The 22,710-nt window shown below is 40.6% G+C and overlaps 2 protein-coding genes across 2 annotated transcripts; both read left to right on the plus strand.

Moving 5' to 3' along the window:
- Positions 1–7,280: 7,280 nt before the first annotated feature.
- On the plus strand, positions 7,281–8,231 carry LOC110146686 (olfactory receptor 1J4-like). The gene has a single exon (XM_020907622.2). The coding sequence runs from the start codon at positions 7,290–7,292 to the stop codon at positions 8,229–8,231; it is 942 nt and encodes a 313-aa protein (XP_020763281.1). The 5' UTR covers positions 7,281–7,289.
- A 6,547-nt stretch (positions 8,232–14,778) lies between these two features.
- On the plus strand, positions 14,779–15,720 carry LOC139037315 (olfactory receptor 1J4-like). The gene has a single exon (XM_070473733.1). It carries the CDS (start codon positions 14,779–14,781, stop codon positions 15,718–15,720), a length of 942 nt encoding a protein of 313 aa, XP_070329834.1.
- Positions 15,721–22,710: the final 6,990 nt, after the last annotated feature.

Below are 22,710 nucleotides of genomic sequence, written 5' to 3' on the forward strand. Positions count from 1 at the left end.
GGTGAGACTCATAATTTGATTTCATGTGGTCCAGGTAGAGTTCACTGAAGGGATAACATCCAAAGTTGTTAGTGAGGACAGGGAAGTGAGTCATGGAGGTATCTGGGCAAAAGTATTTGAAGCATAGAAATTAGCACCTAGAAATGCTCTGAGGTGAGATGGTGCCTGGCTGTTTCAAGGACACTGAAGGGCCTCTATAGCTGGACAGGGACGAGTAGGGGAGGGATGGCAGGTGGTAAGTTTAGAGATATCAGAGAACCAGATCTGTAGGGTACTTAAGGTCATAGCAGGTGTATTAGTCAAGGTTCTCTAGAGAAATAGAACAAATGGGATGTGTGCATGTGTGTGTCTCTGTGTGTGTGTGTGTGAGAGAGAGAGAGAGACTCATTGGAATTGGCTTGTGTAATTGCAGATACTAGCAAGTCCAAATTTGGCAGTGTGGGTTGGCAGCCTGGAACCCATGGACAAGTTGCAGTTTGAGTCTGAAGGTAGTCTGGGGACAAACGTGCCTCTTCTTTAGGGGAATCTTTTTCTAGTGGCTCAGTCAGTAAAGAGTCTGCCTGCAATGTGGGAGATTTGGGTTCAATTCCTGGGTCAGGAAGATCCCCTGGAGAAAGAAATGGCAACCCACTCCAGTACTCTTGCCTGGAGAATTCCATGGACAGAGGAGCCTGGTGGACTACAATCCATAGGTCGCACAGAGTCAGACACAGCTGAGTGATTAACACTTCTTTCAACTGATTGAATAGGGCCCACCTCCATTATGGGGGACAATCTGCTTTAATCAGAGTCCAGATTGCAATGTTAATCTCATCCAAAAATACCTTCATGGAAACATATAGGGTTGTGTTTGACCAAATATCTGGGTCCTGCAGCCTAGCCAAGTTGACACATAAATTAACCATTCTAGTAGACTTTCTGGTTTTCATTCTGAGGATTTGGGAACCCATTGAAAGGAATTCAGTAGAGGAAAAACATGGTCATACTTGATTTTGTTATTGTTTCTTTAAAAACACCTGGATTTGGAGGGTTATAAATGACATGCAATAAACTTTGTATATCTAAAGTACACTATTTGCCTAGTTTTGACATTTGTATAAGCCATCATGATCATGAATTTTCCTAATGTCTGCTCTCTCTTTGCTCTTCCCATCTGTCCCCAGGGAAAACACTAATCTGTTTCTGTTGCACGGGTTAGTTTGCATCTTCTACAAGTTTATTTAAGAAGTTATTTAAGTTTATTACAGTGTGTGTTCTTTTCTTGCTGCCTGCTTTCACTCAGCACAAGCATTTTGAGGTTCATTCGTGTTGTACTGTGCATCAGTAGTTCATTTTTAAAAATTGGTGAGTAGTATTCTATTGTATGGACATACCACAGATTTTTTTTTGATGGGTATGTGGGCTGTTTCCAGTTTCTGGCTATTAAATAAAGCTGTTATGAACATTCTTGTGTCAGTCTATGTATAGATATATACATTCATTTTCTCTGGACAAATATCTAATCATGCCAGGTAGTACATGTTGAACTTTTTCCCCTTTACACTACTTCTATTTTTAAAATATTGTTGGAATATAGTTTATGTCCAAAGTTGTGTTAGTTGCTGTTCAGCAAAGTGAATCAGTTATACATATGCATATATCCACTCTTTTTTTTTTAGATTCTTTTCCCATATAGCTCATCACAGAGTATTGAATAGAGTTCCCTGTATTATGCAGTAGTTCCTTATTAGTTATCTTTTTTGGTATATATTTAACTTTTAAGTAAATTTCCAAACTGACCAGTGTAAATGAGTTCCAGTTGTGTCATAGCTTCAACATTTTGTATCAGTGGTTCTTTCCATTTTAGCCAATCTTATGGGCGTAAAGTAGTGCAAACCAGTTTACAGACCTGGAGCCACTTGATTGGATAAACGTTTGGGTTTCTGAGAAAAAGTTATCTTGTGACATTAGGTATTTTCTGAGCTTCTTGATTCTCCCTAGCTCCTTGCCTGATTTTTATCAGACCCCAGCACTTTTCACCATTTACCTGCCATTCGTTTTGCATTAATAATTTTTTTCTACACCCCTCCCACTTCAGTATGTGTTCCACAGAAAGGATTTATTTCTGTTGATATTATTTGCTGTTTTGTCTTCAGAGCATAAATCAGTGTTTACTCTAAAGAGAGTCTTAATGATTATTTAAGTGAATGAATGAATGAATAAATGAACAGATGAATTCATTCAACAATTACTAATCAGAATTGTCTATTGCGAGCCATAGCCGATCCTTAGTGATACAAAGACACTGACAACAAACCTTACCATTTGTTAAACTTTCATTATGTGCTCACGTAAGCATCCTTCAAACTCACATGAAGAATATGATCATTGTTTCCAAGTTTAAGAAGCTGATTCTGAACTCTTTGATAACTTGCTCAGGTGTGCTCTCTTACTAGAGGGAGAACCCTGAGTCTTTTTTCCAGAGTTATAGATTCAGTGAAAGTGAATGTGAAATTCACTCAGTCATGTCCAACTCTTTGCAACCCCATGGATCATACAGTCCATGAAATTTTCCAGGCCAGAATACGGGAGTGTAACCTCTCCCTTCTCCAGGGGATCTTCCCAACACAGGTATCGAACCCCACTCTCCCACAATTCAGGTGAATTCTTTACCAGCTGAGCTACAAGAGAAGCCCTACTTCAATCTCCCTACTCCTGAGGAAAAGGGAGCCCTGTACATTTAAAAAAAAAATAATTCATTTATTTTAATTGGAGGCTAATCACTTTACAATATTGTAGTGGTTTTTGCCATACATTGACATGAATCAACCATGGATGTACATGTGTCCCCCATCCTGAACCTGCCTCCCACCTCCTTCCCCATCCCATCTCTCAGGGTCATCCCAGTGCACCAGCCCTGAGTAGCCTGTTTTATGCATCGAACCTGGACTGGCGATCTATTTCACATATGGTAATATATGTGTTTCAATGCTATTCTCTCAAGTCATCCCTCCCTCGCCTTCTCCCACAGAGTCCAAAGTCTGTTCTTTACATCTGTGTCTTTTTTGCTGTCTTTCATTGTTGCCATCTTTCTAAATTCCATATATATGCATTAATATACTGTATTCGTGTTTTTCTTTCTGACTTACTGACTCTGTAATAGGCTCCAGTTTCATGCACCTCATTTGAACTGATTCAAATGCATTCTTTTTAATATTCCATTATGTATATGTACCAAAGATTTCTTATCCATTCGTCTGCCAATAGACATCTAGGTTGCTTCCATGTCCTAGCTATTGTAAACACTGCTGCGATGAACACTGGGGTACACGTGTCTATTTCAATTCTGTTTTCCTCAGTGTGTATGCCCAGGAGTGGGATTGCTGGATCATATGACAATTCTATTTCCAGTTTTTTAAGAAATCTCCACGCTGTTCTCTATAGTGGCTGTACTAGTTTGCATTCCCACCAACAGTGTAAGAGAGCTCCCTTTTCTCTGCACGCTTTCCAGCATTTATGCTCAACATCACTCATTTTCAGAGAAATGCAAATTAAAACCACAATGAGGTACTATCTCATGCTGGTCAGAATGGCTGCTATCAAAAAGCCCTGTACATTTTAAGGGTCTTTGTGTTTTAGTGGAAACCTATGTAAGTGTTGGGGAGCCTGCAGAAGCTTGCTGAGTTCCTTACAATCTCTGTACAGAGAACCTGAACTCACAGCGCAGAAGCTGTGGGCAATAGGGGAACTTCCACTTCCCACCCAGAGATTTGACCAGAAGCCCAGGGTACCACTGACTTTAGGGACAATATCTCCTGGGGCCCCAGGTATAGCTCAGTCCCTCTGGACCCTAAACATACTCCCCACCTGGGTGCCAGGAGGAAGCTGGGCAATTAGCCCCCAGTTAACTGCTTCTCTAGTCAGGGATTGGTGGCTGTTTCCCTCTAGGGTTTCTTTCTGATGAGCCAAAGGAGACCTTCTTGCCTGTTGTTTTGAGGCTGCTGAACAGACATGAGTCTGTAAAGGTCCTCGGACCACCAAGATTTGCTCTTTTTCTTTGGATGCTGGGTCTTTTGAGCAGAAAGTGAAGATTCAGGTAACAGAAAGAAGCAGAAGGTATCTGAATTCATAGCACTGTTATAGCTCAGAAGAAGCCCAGAAATCTCCATAGTCGTACATGTGTGTCTGTGTGTAAATGTGTGCATGTGTGACCATGAGAGACATTGTGTGTATCTGTGTGTGTTGTGTTGTATGACTATGTGTTATGTGTAATTAGATTTCCAGAAAAGCTGGAAATTTCCTATCAGTGTGTGCTCCTTTTACTTCCATTCATTGCTGTGTGCTGAATGTAAGGCCTTGTGCATGACTCATGATTTGAATATGTGTGACTTCTTGGTCTGCAATGTCTGTGGTATAGGATGCTTGAGAGTTTGTGTGTAGCTGTATTGCACATGTGTGTTTTGTTTGTGAGTTTTGCATAGATTTGAAGCTGACTCACATCCTGACTGTATTCACCTATTAATAGTTTGAGCATGTGTGTGTATGTATGTGCAAAGTTATTTTTGACTGTTTTGCGACCCCATGGACTGTAGCCCACCAGGGTCTTCTAGTCCATGGAATTTTCCAGGCAAGAATACTGGAGTGGGTTGCTATTTCCTACTTTAGGGGATTTTTCCAACCCAGGGATTGAACCTGGGTCTCCTGTGTGCCACTGTGGTTCCTGGGAAGCCCAAGTTAGAGAAAAATAAAAATCCATTTGGCAAGTGTTTGTCTGTGATGCTGTGTGAGTGCCTTTGTGTAAAAAACCCCACATCTTGACTTACTTCACACAGAAGATACAGGTAGGGGGTGTGTGTGTGTGTGTGTGTGTGTGTGTGCATAAAGGTCTCATATTTTAGCTTTCCATTTGGCTGAGACAAGAATCCACACAGGCAGCTCCAAAGGAAGCCCACTTGGAGGCACTTCTGACATCCATTTGTCAGTGATGTAAATATTCCAACAGTAGGGGAAACCCAACACTTTTGACATCCTCCTTCAATTTGGGGAATACATTTTAGAAACAAAATGCTCATTTCTGATGTCACAAATGTCTACATTCAAATCTTTGTCTTTCCCCCACTTAATAGCTTTGGATTTGGCCTTGGTGATGCTCAGCATCCTCTAGTGTCCATGGAATCCTGATGATTGCTGAAAGATCTTGTATGCAAGGTGCTTCAGACATTCTAGACACATTGCAAGCTCTTATTCAATAGTAAATTGTAGACTCATGGAGGCTAGGACACCTGACCCTCCGTTTCTCCACTAATCAGGAGGCAAAATTTGGTATGAAGACAGGAAAATTAAGCCCATCCATAGGCTCTTTCCCAACCTTCTCCAGGCCGCACTCCCCCAGGTTGCCACTTCTCTTTATTACTGAGCAATTCCATGACCACCTCTTTCCACATGGTGTTGATGGAATCATAGAGCCACTTCTGTATTATTCCCAGCTCCTTGTTGTCATTATGTGCTCTGTTTCTCCTTCAGGAGATCTTTGTGATCCTGGGTTAAGTCTGACCTAGCAACTTTCAGGGAGAAGGCAGTCCTTGGCAGAATAGTCCAGAGCCGGACCCTTCTTCTGCCATATGAACTGAGTAAGTTAATGACCTCGAGCAACTTCCTGGTCGGGAGCAAGCATCTAGTGAGAGATCCTTACACAATGTTAATGTTTATTTTTCTCTCCCAAGCGTATTTTACCTTTTCACTTTAACTTTTCATATTTCACATCTCTACCACCCATAAAAATAAATGAGTGGGTCCTCTCTTTAGTGAAAATATTATCAGAAAATCAACCTTTGAGTGCAGGCTCCACTATACAGTATCCATGTGAGATTATTTAATTTATTTCACTACTCCTGTTAGTGAAATGATGGTGAAAAATTACTATTTTCCAGATACAAATAAACACTGATGGACTGAACAAAAATGAAGCAAATAAAAGCCATTTACAAACTAAAGGGCTGCAGGAATTTGAGTATTGACAGTTATCTGAGCAGAGAGAATCCTTCAAATTTTGAAATAACATTTCTTAAGATCCTGCCTATTCTGTCTAACTAAAGAGAAAGAGAAATAGTAGAGTCATAAGAGCAGAGATTCCAATACATTTAAAAAAACACAAGAGACAATTGTGACTATAGAAGTTACTGTTTGACCATGCTAGCTTCCTAATACTTCTCAGTATGTTTACAATGAAGTTTAATAACACCTACCTCTTAGGACTGTTGAAAAAATTTAGTGAGGCTATTTTCCAAAAATGTTTTAGTTTGATATAGTGTTCATTCAATGTCAGTAATTATCCAGTGTGAAGATCAATTTTGGGAAGTAGTGAATGGTCAGTCAGGTAACTGAATTCTAATAGACCCTCCAATCCTTCAGTATCTCTCAGCTCTCAGAAACCAGATCTCAGATCTCAGGTGTCTTCCTACCTATGAACACTCAGATCTGAGCCAACATGAAGCACCAGAAATGGATGGAGATACATGTACAGAAAGAAGGTTTATTTCTTGGCCAGAAGATAAACATGCATTAAGACAAGTTCTACCAGGGAACTGACCCCAGTGATATCTGAATTCTGTTCACCTTAGTGTGTGTGTGCTCAGATAGATGCAAATTTTAGGCCAGTTTCTTGGACCTTTGTGCTGACCATCTCATAATACTGTTTTATTAAATCCTTGAATTTGATACTGAGTTTTTTGGCTACTTGTCCTATCACAAAAAATAATTGAGAAAATTTTGTATGTATTTTATGTAGGACACTGTTCTTAGATATTAATATGCATTGAAATAGAATGCTCTTATTAACTCTATGACTGTGTGATGTTAGTATCTTTGCATTATAGAGGCACATGTGAGGCCAAGGGAGATTTAGCAACCCAAGTCATTTAGCTAAAATGAGGTGGGGGCAGGATCGCAACACGAGGAATCTGGCTTCAGGTCCATAATGTTGGTCAGTCCTTTGGCAGATGTTCCCTAGAGGGTTAGTATCCAAAGAGAAGCGATCCTGTGTGTCCTGTTTATTCCTGTATCTCCACTCAAAATCTTAATGCCAGAAGCATGGTTAATTAAGAAGAAAATTGAAGAATGAATGTGCTCTGGTTTTCATCAAAAGGAACCATATTGAGCATTGAGGATGTGTCGCTTGCTTTGGCAATACTAGGTAATAAAAGAAATTTAGGAGAAAATTCTTTTTCTCTGAGAGTAACTTTGAGACCCTAGTGTGGTCAAGCTTCTGACATTTCCCTGTATCCTTCATCCCCAGCAGACAGGAGAGGAGCATGAGGAGGGAAAATCAGAGCAGCGTGTCCAAGTTCCTCCTCCTGGGGCTCCCCATCCGGCCAGAGCAGCAGGGCGCGTTCTTCACCCTGTTCCTGGGCATGTACCTGACCACGGTGCTGGGCAACCTGCTCATCATCCTGCTCATCAGGCTGGACGCTCGCCTCCACACCCCCATGTACTTCTTCCTCAGCCACTTGGCCCTCACTGATGTCTCCTTTTCATCTGTCACTGTCCCTAAGATGCTGATAAACATGCATACTCGGGATCAATCAATCCCCTATGCAGGGTGTGTAACACAGATGTATTTTTTCATATTTTTTGGTTGTGTTGATAATCTTCTTCTTGCAGTGATGGCCTACGACCGGTACGTGGCCATCTGTCACCCTCTCCACTACACCACCATCATGCGAGGAAACCTGTGTATTTCACTGGTGGCTGTGTCCTGGATCTTCTCCTGTAGCAGTGCAATGTCCCACACGCTTAGCCTGGCCCGGCTGTCCTTCTGTGCTGATAACACAATCCCTCATTTCTTTTGTGATCTTGCTGCCCTCCTTAAGCTCTCCTGCTCAGACACCTCCCTCAATGAGTTGGTCATCTTCACTGTGGGGGCACTGGGAATCATCATACCACTCACTGGCATCCTAGTGTCTTATGTCCGCATTGGGGTCTCCATTCTGAGGGTCCCCTCGACCAAAGGGATTTACAAAGCCTTGTCCACCTGTGGCTCCCACCTCTCTGTGGTTTTCCTATTCTATGGGACAATTATGGTTCTGTACATTTTCCCACCATCAAACAACTCCAGTGACAAAGACATGATTGCTTCAGTGATGTACACAGTGGTCACGCCCATGCTGAACCCTTTCATCTACAGTCTGAGGAACAGGGACATGAAGGGGGCTCTCGGGAGACTTTCCAGGAGGGAGATCTTCTTCTCTAAGTAACAATACCTCACCTTCTCAGCTTCTGATTCTGAAGAACCAAATGGCACCTGTCAGAGACTCCCCCGTGGACGTCTATGCCAAGGACCAGCCTGTTGCCATGCCCACTGTGCGTCCCTGCTTCCTGCCACTTGCTTTATTGTTCTTTTGTTTGCTCTTCCTGAAACCAGTGAGTTCCAGGCATAAACACACAGACAGTGCTATTTGTTGTAACCATCTGTGTTTTTTGAACCAACTTCTTTTTCCTTGAGCTTTATTTTTTGTCTCTTTCTGTTTCATAAGCCTTGGGATCTGGCAACACACTAAAGCACCATCGTTTCACTATCTTCAAAGCACCAAATGTCTCTTAAGTCATGAGTAGAAAGTGTCATCTTTAACAATTACACTATTGACTTATAGTTATGAACAGGCAAAAAGACCCCTTATTTTGATACATGTTTCCTCTTTAAAGAAAAAGAAAATTTGACTGCAAATTTATTTGCTCTTTGAATGTGTTAGAGCAAATAACAATTTTTTAATTTTAATGTTATTTTAAAAAATAACATTTTTAAAAGCTGTATCTTCTCATTCTTTAAGTTTCTGATGCCTATGTCAAGAATACTAGATGATGATACTTGGACTATAGTGATTAAGAAAAGCACAGGGAACTGAATCAAGATACATATTCTAAAAAATAAATGTCTACAACTACACTGGGAATTCTATAGAGAATTTTTATGGTAGAATCCAGGAGGAAATTTTTGCCAAAGTTTTGCCACAGCTGAAAGAGCATCTTATCCTTGGGAGCCTTGTAGATAATGAAATATGAACCAAAACCGAACACAAAGAATCATTGCTTGATGAGACATTGCAATAAGGCAGATATAACTCTGATCTCTTTAGATAGTGGCTGACTGCAAAAGACAGGCTTCCAAAGGAATCTGCTCTGAAAAATGAAGATGGATAAAAACATATTTTCACGTTTAATATTTCTGTGAAATGTCTTTGTGTGGAAAGTATTCCCTAGCGTGAAAATTGTGTTAATTAAGATAATGGCGGCGGGGGGGGGAGGTCTCAATGGAAAATATTTCTGTTGTTTGGGGACTCCGGCTTATTTCTAATTTTTCATTTTTATTTACAGTTTTATTGGGGGTGTAATTGACATACAGTTTTTAAAAGTTCAACTGAAGATATTTTGACATACACATGAACAGATGGCACCTTGATCTTGGACTTCCTAGCCTCTAGACCTCAGACAAACAGGGGTCTACCAAAGTGGCTGTACCAATTTGTATTCCTACTAGCACTGAACCAGGGTTCTTATTGCTCCACATCCTCACCAGCATTTAGCATTGTCAGTATTTTGGATTTTGATTTAGCTTTGTTACTCCTTTGTCTGTAGAAAGGGAGCTGATCTGCTGATTATAACTATTACTGAGCCCGTCTATGTGGGCAGGCCTGTGTTAGGCAGCTGAACAAAGAGAAACATCAACCAAGGTGTCTTTGGCATACATGCAACTTTTTAGGGTCAGAATAAACGAACCTCATCATATTTGGAGGCAAATGTGTGTGTCTCAGGCTGATAATTTGGGAAGCTTCTTAAAATGATACACAGCCTTGAGCAGGACCTAGAAAATCATGCATTTTTGAGAGATGGAGAATCCTGGAGGTGGCCATCCCAGCAATGATGGTGGTGGCAACTGTGATGGTGGGTTGATTGAGAATGGCAAGGCAAAGTGTAGATTAGTATATTAGTCAGTTCTCTACAGATTTAATAAATTATTTGTTGGAGTGTGAAGCTTCCTCCTCAGAAAGAAGTTTCTTCCTCCTTTCATTAAATGTTATGAAAACACTCTCATTCGAATCAACTATTTTTTACCCATATCTAACTTTTTCAGGATGCCTACTCTGACCACTTTGCTTAAATGTGTTTCTAGTCATTTCTCATATCCCTATCCTGATCTGTTAACACCATGATGATTTTTACCAACTGCCAAGTCATAGATTGTACTATTTTGATTTTTTGTGTTCTTGTTTTACTATGTAGACTTGTTTTGTTTTGGGTTTTTGTTTCCTCCCCTTAAACTGCAAGCTATACCAGATAACATGTACTTCCCTGGTGGCTCAGGTGATAAAGAATCTGCCTGCAATGCAGGCGACCTGTGTTTGATCCCTAGGTTGGGAAGATCCCCTGGAAAAGGGAAAGACTACCCACTCCAGTATGTTTGTATTTTATTCACTCTGTGTTCCACAGCCTAGCTTGTCACCTTTGTAAAGTCTTTAGTCAATATATATCAGAAAGAACACATGAATACATGAAGTTAATTAAATGTCCTGAGATGTAAAAATTATTGCTGATATCCCCTAACAATTACTATACATTTTCATGTACCAGGCACTGCAATAAGAATGCTAATGTGTATTATCTCATTTAATCCTCACAACAACCTCTTGAGGAAGGTACGATTCATAACCCCAAGTTACATTTCAGGCTGAATACTGTAGAACTGAATTATATTGTTTAGGAGCTCTTATTTAGGAGCTCACAGTAAGTGACGGAGTCCAAAATCAATTTCAACAGTGTCTTTGTCATGACCTATGGGGTACATTCTTCTGTTCTTCAATCTTCTGAGCAAGGCTCAGCCCCTGCTCTATAGGAGACTCTCCAGGCAGTGGGGAAACCAGTGAATTCTGGGCATGGCTTGTGCCAGAGGTCCAGGAACCGTGATCTGACATGGGAGCAGGTTTACTTTATCTCCATGAACATTTTTGAAGCCCAAGACTGACTTTGGTCCCTTTGCCACCACCTGAAACAAGCATATCAGACAGAAAGGAGACCAAGTTATCACCAACATCAGAAACACTGTCCCCAGGGACTCCAGGGTTTCAGCACCTCTGGCCCCTGCACAGGCCCCTCCCCTAGAGGCCAGCAGGAATGTTGTTCAATTAGCCCACATTGACTGTTTCTTTATTGATGATCCTGGGTGTTTTTCCCTCATGTCTTCCTTCTGCTATAAAATAAAAGCCTCCTGCCCATTGTTCTGTTACTGATAAATAGACATGCAAGTCTATTACAGTCCCTGAACCACAGAGGCTGTATCTAGTCCTTTGGCTCCTGGATCTGTTGGAAAGAAAGCAAGGACTAAGGTAATATCCCAGAGCAGAAGGTATTTGAGCATATTGATAACAAACATGGGTCAGAAGGGGCTCGTGTAAACTGTGTGTGATTATGAGACTGAGTGTGCATGTTCTGTGTTTTCTATATGTGTGTTGCTGACTCATATATGGAAAATCTCCACCTGGGATGTGCATTGACCAGGCATGGCTAGAAATATATGAGCAGTGTATGTGCTTTAGTGGTTAAATCTATGTTGCCTGTGAAGTGTTTGTGTGACTCTCTGTGTTGTTGTGATTTGAATATTTGTGATTGTCTGGGAGTGCCTGTACATATGCATTTCTATTACATGTTTTTTTGTCAGTTCTTTGTGGGACTCTTTGTATGTTATGTGTGCTTTGCTCTATGAGAGAATGCTTATTTATGAACTTTCTGTGAAACAGATTTGTACCCTGATCATCTTCATCCATGGCATGCATATGTCAGAGAGAATAGGAAATTACCATTTAACAGTATGTGTGTTGTGAAGTATACGTGTGGGAGAAAGAGAGAAATTACAGGTGTAGAGGTGTCTGTACTGTATTTAACAGACTCACATCTCTACTAAATTCACCCAGAAGTGATACGGGAAATGCAAGGGATTAAATTCTAGTAAAGCTGTGTGTGTGTGTGTAGGTGTGTTTGTGTATACACGCACATGTGTGCCTGAGTATAGGACAGTCTTTTCGGTGTTCCTCTTGATTCAGACCAGAATCCACCAAGGCACTTTCAAATTGGATCCTCCTCAAGACCTATTGCTGCAGTTGACTTTTCCTATAATGTGCCCAGAGCCCTAAACATGTCCCACTCGGGCCTTCAGTATTGTTCATATTGACACTTTAGGAGCATGGTAACCTGGTTCAGTGTCCAGGTTCTGGTGCCCTAGGAATCTGGTGGTGCCATGCAATAGTTTTCTGGGCTTAACATTTGATCTCTCTGAGGCCTGCAGCCTTAAATGTAAAATAAGGTAACAATATGCTATGAAATATTGTCTGCATGTCAGGCATGTAGTAAGACATAGCCAGCTGCATATTATTTCCAAGATTGAGGCTAATGTCCCTGGCTCTTCTTCGGGTAACTCTAACATGGGAGAGTATGTCATGTCAGTTAGAACAGAAAGTTCATGCAAAGATTCTCTCCCAAACATTAGGTTACAGCTTCAGTCCTGAGTATCTCTCACATTGCCATTTAAACACATGATGAATGCTTCCTTTCTTCTGGTTCACTTCTTGACAGGCAGCTCTGTGCCTGCTTCAGGCTTCCTGGTCACCCCATCCAGCACTCTCCCTTCCAGAGAAGCCAGAGCGCTTGGTTGAGGTTTCACCCAAAAATTGTCAATAAGCATCCAGAGCCCATAGGGTGGGAGGTCACCTCCTTCCTCCTAGTGTCCTTGTGTTCCTGAGAATCACCTTGGTTTGGAATAAGAATCTACTACTATCAGATATGCAGTCCTGTGTGTTAATGTCAGTTTCCTCTTCTAGGCATGCATCATGCATGCTAAGTTGCTTCAGCTGTGTCCTTCTCTTTGCAACCCTATGGACTATAGCCTGCCAGGCTCCTCTGTCCATGGGATTCTCCAGGGCAGAACACTGGAGTGGGTTGCCCTGCTGTCTTCCAGGGGATCTTCTTGTCACAGGAATTTAACCCATGTCTCTTATGTCTCCTGCATTGGCAGGTGGGTTCTTTACCACTAGCACCACCTGTGAAGCCCCTTCTAGGCATTTGGGTATTTTAATTCCATTACCCATTCCCCTACCCCCAAATGGGAAGTCTGTCCCTAATGAACAGAGTATCAGCAGACTTCGAGATCAAGTTCTACCACCAAATACATTTTGTAAGTGATGCACTTCTCACATTAGTAGAATGAAAGAAAATAAGTCACTGTTTTCGCTCCTTCTCAAGTTCTACCACCAAATACATTTTGTAAGTGACGCACTTCTCACATTAGTAGAATGAAAGAAAATAAGTCACTGTTTTCGCTCTTTCTCAGACACAAAATGTATGCTGATTGCATATAATTGAAAGCATATGGAAGCCATTTGTACAGTGTAGGCTGTGGGAATCTAAATGGATATAGGTATGAGGGATGGCAGATGGGTGCACTGGTGGTTGAGGTCATATTGAGCATAGAAATCCTCTTTCAAAGACTGAAATAACATGTCTCAAAGGCATTGCTCTTCTGATCAATTAAATAAGGGAAGGGAGAGTATGTAAATAAGAGTAGAGACTTAATAAAAAGTTGAGTAGAGTGATGACTCTCACAGTTACTGGCTGTGTGATCAAGGGCTGGTTTCTTAGCATCTCTTAGCTTGAGCATCACACACACATGATGTGTATACTAAAATCCATTTATTTTGGATTCTGGTGCATAGTAGACCCCATGCTCAGTAAATGTCAATTACATTATGACTGATAGTGGGGACTAGCCATAGAAATCAGATAAATATTAATTCTAATAGGCATCACTTATCATATAGCATCTACCATCTCTGATATCCTAGGGCAAATGTTCCAGTGCCTCACTGCATATGACTACCTAGATTGAGGCAATTTGATTCACTAAAGGTAGATGCAGGGAAATGAACAACAATGGAGATGGGTGAAATACAATTTATTTTGCTCCAAATTAAACAAAATGCATCAAGTTAAGTTCTATCAGGAAATTAACCACAGGGTCTAGGGTGTGTGTGTGTGTGTGTGTGTGTGTGTGTGTGTGTCTGTGTCTCTGCATCTCCCTTGGGACATTAGGAGTCCATGTAGATTAGCACAGCTTTGAGATCAGCTACCTGGTCTCCTCCCATTCCTGGTGTAACGAATGGGTTTCTGAAGATTAATCCAGGATCTATCTGGATACTCACGCTGGTGTGAAGATATTAAATGATGTATCTCTGCCCTTACTATGTGAACATTGTACTAATATCATAACTCACACTGAATCATTTAATTCTTCTACTGTGAGTATTGGTAGAGGTTCAAAATGAAGCTGGCAGAGAGTAAGTTGATGCAAATAACTAGAAAGTCTTGGAGTCAGAACCCACTAGAAATCTCATCACAAATACAATGAACTGAGCAAGTTTCTGAAGAGGCTACTCCTGAGCATATGAACTCCCTGAAGGAAGGGTCTTTCTCTGTCTTTGTTTTCTCCAGCAAAGAGTCTCCTGATAGAACTTAACTTGTCTCTCATATTGTTAAACAAATAAATAAGTTTCCCCTGGTATACACTGAAGGGCAATTTTTGCTCATTGGAGCTCTGATAACTTCCTCCTGCTCCACTGGGGGAGGGTGGGGATTGAGGTGATAGCATGTGAGGAATATCCTGAGGAATTCCTCAGTGGAAAGTAGATAGCCCTACAGTGATTGTTGTTATCATGATTTATCATCTGGGACATTTCCAATCTAAGCAGAGAGACAAGGAGCATGAGGAGGGAGAACCAGAGCAGCATTTCTGAATTCCTCCTCCTGGGGCTCCCCATCCGGCCAGAGCAGCAGGGCATGTTCTTCGCCCTGTTCCTGGGCATGTACCTGACTACAGTGTTGGGTAACCTGCTCATCATCCTGCTCATCAGGCTGGACCCTCGCCTCCACACCCCCATGTACTTCTTCCTCAGCCACTTGGCCCTCACTGACATCTCCTTCTCATCTGTCACCGTCCCTAAGATGCTCATGAACATGCAGACTCAGCATCAATCCATCTCCTATGTAGGGTGTGTAACACAGACATATTTCTTCCTCTTTTTTACTGATCTGGATGATTTCCTGCTCACCTCAATGGCCTATGATAGGTACGTGGCCATCTGCCACCCTCTCCACTACTCTACCACCTTGGGACAGGGGCTGTGCATCTTACTAGTAACTGTGTCCTGGATTCTCTCCAGTGCCAGCGCCCTATGTCACACCCTCCTCCTGACCCGGCTGTCCTTTTGTGCTGACCACACTATCCCCCATTTCTTCTGTGACCTTGATGCCCTGCTGAAGCTCTCCTGCTCAGACACATCCCTCAATGAGCTGGCCATTTTCACAGTAGGAGTGGCCGTCATTGTCCTCCCACTAGTATGCATCCTGATCTCATATGGCCGCATCGGGGTCACCATCCTGAAGGTCCCTTCCACCAAGGGGATCTGCAAAGCATTGTCCACATGTGGCTCCCACCTCTCTGTGGTTTTCCTATTTTATGGAACAATTATTGGACTTTATACTTTACCCTCATCCAGCACCTCTAATGACAAGAACATAATAGCTTCAGTGATGTACACAGTGGTCACACCCATGCTGAACCCTTTCATCTACAGTCTGAGGAACAGAGACATGAAGAGGGCTCTCAGGAGACTTTCCAGGAGGGGGATCTTCTTCTCTAAGTAGCCATACTTCACCGTTTCAGTTCTTCCTTCAATGAATGGCACCGGTGTCAGACATTCCTCCATGGAAAACCATGCCGAAGACCATCCCTGTTGCTGGTATCCACTGCACTCCCATGTTTCCAGCCACTTGTGTTGCTTGTTCTTTTCTGTTTGCTCCTCCTGAAACCAGTGAATTCCAGGCATAGACACACCAAGTGCTATTTGTTGTAACCACCTGTGTCATTTTAAACCAACTTCTTTTTGTTTTAGCTTTATTTTATGTCTCTTTTATGTTTCATAAGCCTTGAGATCTGGCAACATTAGAGCACCATCATCTTAGTTGTCTTCAAAGCACCAAGTGTCTTTTAAGTCATGAGTAGGAAATGTCATCTTTTACAATTACACTATTGACTTATAGTTATGGGTAGACCAAAAAAATCCCTACTTCGATACATATGTTTCCTCTTCAAAGAAAAAGAAGTTTTGACTGCTAATTTATTTGCTATTTAGATTTGTTAGGCATTTTAAACAGCTATGTCTTCTCATTCTTTAAGTTTCTGATGCCTATGTTGAGAATATTAGAAATGTCAAATGTGCTGTGGTTTGGAAATGGTTATCCTTTGTAGTGTTTATGTGAACCTCTTATATGAGTTTGTATCAATGTTTGTGAAACAGTGGTGTTGGTAATTAGATCACTCTTAAAATGGCTGTATAAAATTAATAATAACCCATATTTTAACAATCAACTTAGTTTCACTCTCAATTTTTATCATATTTTTTTTCTATAGCTGTCTCAACTTAACTTGTAAGTTTAGGGTAGGAACATTCAAAATGCTACTTTAGCTATAGGATCATCTGATCAATTAAATGCTTCTTATGGATTTTCAAAGTCTAAACACAATATCAAACTTCTGACAGTTGATTCTAATGCACAGTCGAGGTTGAGGACACTTGGACTAAGTGATTAAGAGAAGCACATAAAACTGAGTCAAGATTTGTATCTTAAAAACACCTGTACCTACACTGGACTTTCCTGGTGGCTCAGATGGTAAAGAATCTGCCTGCATTGCCAGAGACACTGTTTTGATCCCTGTGTCAGGAAGACTCCCTGGAGAAGGAAATGGCAACCCAGTCCAGTATTCTTGCCTGGAGAATTTCATGGACAGAGGAGCCTGGTGGGCTACAGTTCATGGGGTCGCAAAGAGTCGGACACGACTGAGCAACTAACACTTTCACTTTTGTACCTATACTGGGAATTGCTATAGAGAATTTATATGGTAGAACACAAGAGTAAAATTTTGCCAAAGTTTTGCAATTATCCTTGGGAGCCTTGTAGATAATGAAATGTGGACCGAAACCAAACACAAAGAATCATCCCTTAATGAGACATTACAATATGGCAGGTGTAACTCTGATCTCCCATCCTTTAGATAGTAGCTGGATGGAAAAATAGCTTATTTCCAAAGGAATCTTCTTGGAAAATGAAGATGGAAAAAAAAAACATATTTCCATGTTAATTTCTTTGTGAAATACATTTGTGTGGAAAGTCTTCCCTGATATGAAAATTGGGTTAATTAAGATAATGGGGAGGGGGGTCTCAATGGAAAATTTCTCTATTGTCCAAGGGGACTCCTGCATGTCTTATTTCTTCATTTTCATTTGCAGTTTTATTGCGGTGTAATTGACATATAGTTTTTAAATGTTCAACTGTAGGTATCTTGACATCCACATGTGAAACAATTACCATAATCAAGATAACAATCATATCTATAATCCTCAAAGGTCACACTGAACAGTTTCCTCATATGCTTTTGTAAGCCTGCCCTCCCTTCACCTTTACCTACTGTTTCAATTTGTGTCTTTTTTCTTAATCAGCTTGGTTGACAAATTTTATTTTCTTCAAAGAACAAATTTTTGGTTTTATTGTTATTATATATTGCTTTTTCGGTTTTCTCTTCACATATTTCTGCTTTTTTATTATCATTTTCTTTGTTTTGCCTACTTTGGGTTTTGGATTCACAAAAGACCCTGAATAGCCAAAGCAATCTTGAAGGAAAAAAACACTTGTAGCAGCACATATCATGATTTCTAACTATATTGCAAAGTTATAGTAATAAAAACAGTATGACATTAGCTTAAAACAGATGCATAGACGTAGTGGAACAGAATAGAGAGACTGGAAGTATTAACAAACCTACATGTATATGGTCAATTAAGTTTACCAAAAAAGTACCAACAATATACAATGGGGAAAGGACAGTCTCTTCAATAAATAGTGTTAGGAAAACTGGACAGCCACATGAAAAAGAGTGAAATTGGATTACTATCTTATACTCCAAAAACAAGTACAAAAATTAACTCAAAATGGATTAAAGACTTGAACATAGACTTGAAACCATTAAAATCCTAGAAAATGACATAGGCTACAATCTCCTAGACACTGTTTTTGATGGTGATTTTTAAAAATTTTGACACCAAAAGCAAAGGCAACCAAAGCAAAAGTAAACAGGTGGTACTACATCAATTTATAAAGCTTCTGCCCAGCAAAGGAAATCTCCACAGAATGAAGAGGCAACCTAACAATGGAAGAAAATATTTGCAAATAGTGTATCTGAAAAGGGATTAATATCCCCCCAAATTATAAAGAATTTATACAACTAGATTAAAAACAATCAGACAATCCAATTAAAAAATGAGCAGAGGATATGAAATGGATATTTTTCCAAAGAAGACATACAGGTGGCCAATAGGCACACGAAATGATGCTCAACATCACTAATCATTGGTTTTGTTACTAAGTCATGTCCAACTCTTGTGACCCTATGGACTGTAGCCCACCAGGCTCCTCTGTTCATGGGATTTCTCAAGCAAGAATACTGGAGTGGGTTGCCATTTCCTTCTCCAGAGGATCTTCCTAACCCAGGGATAGAAACTGGATCTCCTGCATTGCTGGTGGACATTGGGAAAATGCAAATCAAACCATAATGAGATATCACCTCACTCCCATTAGAATGGATATTATCAAAAAGACAACAGTAATATGTGTTGGCAAGAATGTGGAGAAAGGGGAATGGTTGTGTACTGTTGGTGGGAATATAATTTGGTGAAGCCGCTGTGGAAACCAGTATAGAGGTTCCTCAAAAAATCAAAAATAAAGCTACCATAGAATCCAGTAATTTCACATCTGGGATGTTATCCAAGTAATATTTATTTGAAAAAAATTATACAAATTTATTCCAGAGAAAACAAAAACAGTAATTTTAAAAGAGATATATGCATCCAAATATTCATTACAGCATTATTTACAAGAGCCAAGATATGGAAACAACCTGAGTGTCCATCAGTGAGTGAATGGATGAAGACGATAATTGTATGTATATATGTGCATGAAACGGGCAAAAGGAGTCCAAAGGTGTAATTTTCCAGTTTTAAAATGAAGAAGTCCTGAGAGTGTAATGTACAGCATGGTGACTATAATTATTAATAATAATATTATATCACATATTCAAAAGTTGCTCAAAATCACTGCAGATGGTGACTGCAGTCATGAAATTAAAAGACACTTACTCCTTGGAAGGAAAGTTATGACCAACCTAGATAGCATATTAAAAAGCAGAGACATTACTTTGCCAACAAAGGTCCATCTAGTCAAGGCTATGGTTTTTCCAGTGGTCATGTATGGATGTGAGAGTTGGACTGTGAAGAAAGCTGAGCGCCAAAAAATTGATGCTTTTGAACTGTGGTGTTGGAGAAGACTCTCGAGAGTCCCTTGGACTGCAAGGCGATACAACCAGTCCATCCTAAAGGAGATCAGTCCTGGGTGTTCATTGGAAGGACTTATGCTGAAGCTGAAACTCCAATACTTTGTCCACCTCATGCAAAGAGTTGACTCGTTGGAAAAGACTCTGATGCTGGGAGGGGCTGGGGGCAGGAGGAGAAGGGGACAACAGAGGATGAGATGGCTGGGTGGCATCACCGACTCGATGGGCATGAGTTTGAGTAAACTCCAGGAGTTTGTGATGGACGGAGGGCCTGGCGTGCTGCGATTCATGGGGTCGCAAAGAGTCAGACATGACTGAGCGACTGAACTGAACTGAACTGAAGACTGCAGATCTTAAATGTCCACATCACAAGAAAAAATATTTTTGGAGCTATGTATGAGGACAAATGTTAACTAGGCTTATTGTGGTGATTATTTTATAATATGTAAATATTAAATATCAAATCATTATGTTGTACACCTAAAACCAATATAATTTATATGTCATTATACCCTAATCCTAAAAATTCTTATAAAAGAATAAAACAATTCTGATAAAGAACATCTCTTTTTTGAAAAACTAAAGAGCATATTTCATGGTAACATTTTTAAGCTTGCCTCCAAGATTTTTAATGAAACAAAGATTAATAATTTTTACTCTACTTTCCAACCAGAGCCTTTATACTAGTATGATAAAACTGGCAGTGTTAAGAACTTAATCTATGAACATTACAATCTTTACAACATAGTTTCGGTCAGATTCTCAGTCACAGTCAAACACCCGAGGTAAAGAGAAATGCTTCTATTTAGGGTGCTCTAGGGGCACTCTGTAGAGAAGGCAAGGCAATCCACTCCAGTACTCTTGTCTGAAAAATCCCATGGGCAGAGGAGCCTGGTAGGCTTCAGTCCATGGGGTCATGAAGAGTCGGACAAGACTGAGAGATTTCACTTTCACTTTCCACTTTCATGCATTGGAGAAGGAAATGGCAACCCACTCCAATATTCTTGCCTGGAGAATCCCAGGGACAGAGAAGCCTAGTGGGCTGCCATCTGTGGGGTCACACAGAGTCGGACACAACTGAAGCGACTTAGCAGCAGCAGCAGCAGCAGCAGGGGCACTCTGATGCTTGTACTTACATTAAGTCTTTGGGTTTTTTGCTGACTTCTACATACTCTTTGGGTAGTCAGAATCAGCAATCCCACCCCATAAATATTGTGATTATTGTGTTACATTAATGACTCTATGCCATAGTGACTTGATCTTCCAATGCTTTGTCCTCCATCTTTATTATGTATCCAGCCACCACCAGTGATAATTTGAGCAATCAGGATGCTACCATATCCCAAAGGTTATCCACCACTCATTGTCATGAAGGTGACTCAGGAGCTTTTCAAATATATGAGCAACCCAATCTCAGAATTCTGGTTTTAGTCTGTCTGTCCTTTAACAAGGACAATGCCTGCTCTCAGTTACTATTTTATGTAGGGTCCTGACAACAAACAATTATGCACTCATATAGTAAGAAGGAGTCACCATTCATAGTTATGAACACAGAAGATGTGAAAGCACTGTCAGCATAGTTAATGCACTCAGTCGTATCTGACTCTTCATGACCGCATTGACTGTAACCAGTCAGGTTCCTCTATCCATGGAATTTTCCAGGCAAGAATACTGGAGTGGGTTGCCATTTCCTAGTCCAGGGATCTTCCTTACCCAGGGATCGTACCTGCGTCTCTTGCATCTCCTGCATTAGTAGGGAGATTCTTTACTATGGCACCACTCTTAGTATAAGCCATGAGTATTCTAGCTGTGAGAAAGAGGCTACTTGAGATGAACTACAACCTATAGGTACAGGGACAAAGGCAAAACAAACCCTAGTCTGGCAGAGAAGAGGAAATCTCAACCTAAAATCTCCTCCCATGGCTTAACCCTACAAGAAGTCAGAGGCCCAAGAATATCAGAAACAAGAAAACCTTGGTTTGAAATAATACTGAGAAAGAAGTAAATAGTCATAACTGTTATTGATTTGAAAAATATAGAAAATAACCTTCAAATATATATCCAAAATTTCAGAGAAAAGAAAAATAGGTAAGTCACCTTGGGACATGTATACTAAGTAGCTTCAGTTGTATCAACTCTTTGCGACACTATGGTCTGTAGCCCAAGAGGATCCTTTGTCTATGGTTTTCTCCAGGCAAGAATACTGCAGTGGTTTGCCATGCCCTCCTTCAGGGGATCTTCCCAATCCAGGATTCAAACCTGTATCTCCTGTGACTCCTGCATTGCAGGTGGATTCCTTACTGCTGAAGCACCTGGGAAGCCCCAGTCACCCTGGTAGCAGTGTTAAATAGTTTAATTTGAGATGGAAAACCAGTCAAAGCAAGTGAAATAAAGTGAAATGTTCAGAGGGAATTATTACAATCTACTGCATAAAGAAAGGCAATGCCAAAGAATGCTCAAACCACCACACAATTGCACTCATCTCACACGCTAGTAAAGTAATGCTCAAAATTCTCCAAGCCAGGCTTCAGCAATATGTGAACCGTGAATTTTCAGATGTTCAAGCTAGTTTTAAAAAAGGCAGAGGAACCAGAGATCAAATTGCCAACATCCTCTGGATCATTGAAAATGCAAGAGAGTTCCAGAAAAATATCTATTTCTGCTTTATTGACTATGCCAAAGCCTTTGACTGTGTGGATCACAATAAACTGTGGAAAATTCTGAAAGAGATGGAAATACCAGACCTCCTGACCTGCCTCTTGAGAAACCTGTGTGCAGGTCAAGAAGCAATAGTTAGAACTGGACATAGAACAACAGACTGGTTCCAAATAGGAAAAGGAGTACATCAAGGCTATATATTGTCACCCTGCTTATTTAACTTATATGCAGAGTACATCATGAGAAATGCTGGGCTGGAAGAAGCACAAGCTGGAGTCAAGATTTCTGGGAGAAATATCGATAACCTCTGATATGCAAATTACACCACCCTTATGGCAGAAAGGGAAGAACTAAAGAGCCTCTTGATGAAAGTGAAAGAGGAGAGTGAAAAGTTGGTTTAAAGCTCAACATTCAAAAAACTAAGATCATGGCATTGGGTCCCATCACTTCATGGCAAATACATGGGGAAACAGTGGAAACAGTGTCAGACTTTATTTTTGGGGGGCTCCAAATCACTGCAGATGGTGAATGCAGTCATGAAATTAAAAGACGCTTACTCCTTGGAAGGAAAGTTATGACCAACCTAGACAGCA

This window comes from Odocoileus virginianus, chromosome 2, assembly GCF_023699985.2.
Source record: "Odocoileus virginianus isolate 20LAN1187 ecotype Illinois chromosome 2, Ovbor_1.2, whole genome shotgun sequence".
NCBI classification, from domain to species: domain Eukaryota; kingdom Metazoa; phylum Chordata; class Mammalia; order Artiodactyla; family Cervidae; genus Odocoileus; species Odocoileus virginianus.

What these genes read in the sequence shown, in the direction of transcription:
- LOC110146686 (XM_020907622.2), top strand. Translation starts at nt 7,290, where the DNA reads ATGAGGAGGGAAAATCAGAGCAGCGTGTCCAAGTTCCTCCTCCTGGGG.
- LOC139037315 (XM_070473733.1), top strand. Translation starts at nt 14,779, where the DNA reads ATGAGGAGGGAGAACCAGAGCAGCATTTCTGAATTCCTCCTCCTGGGG.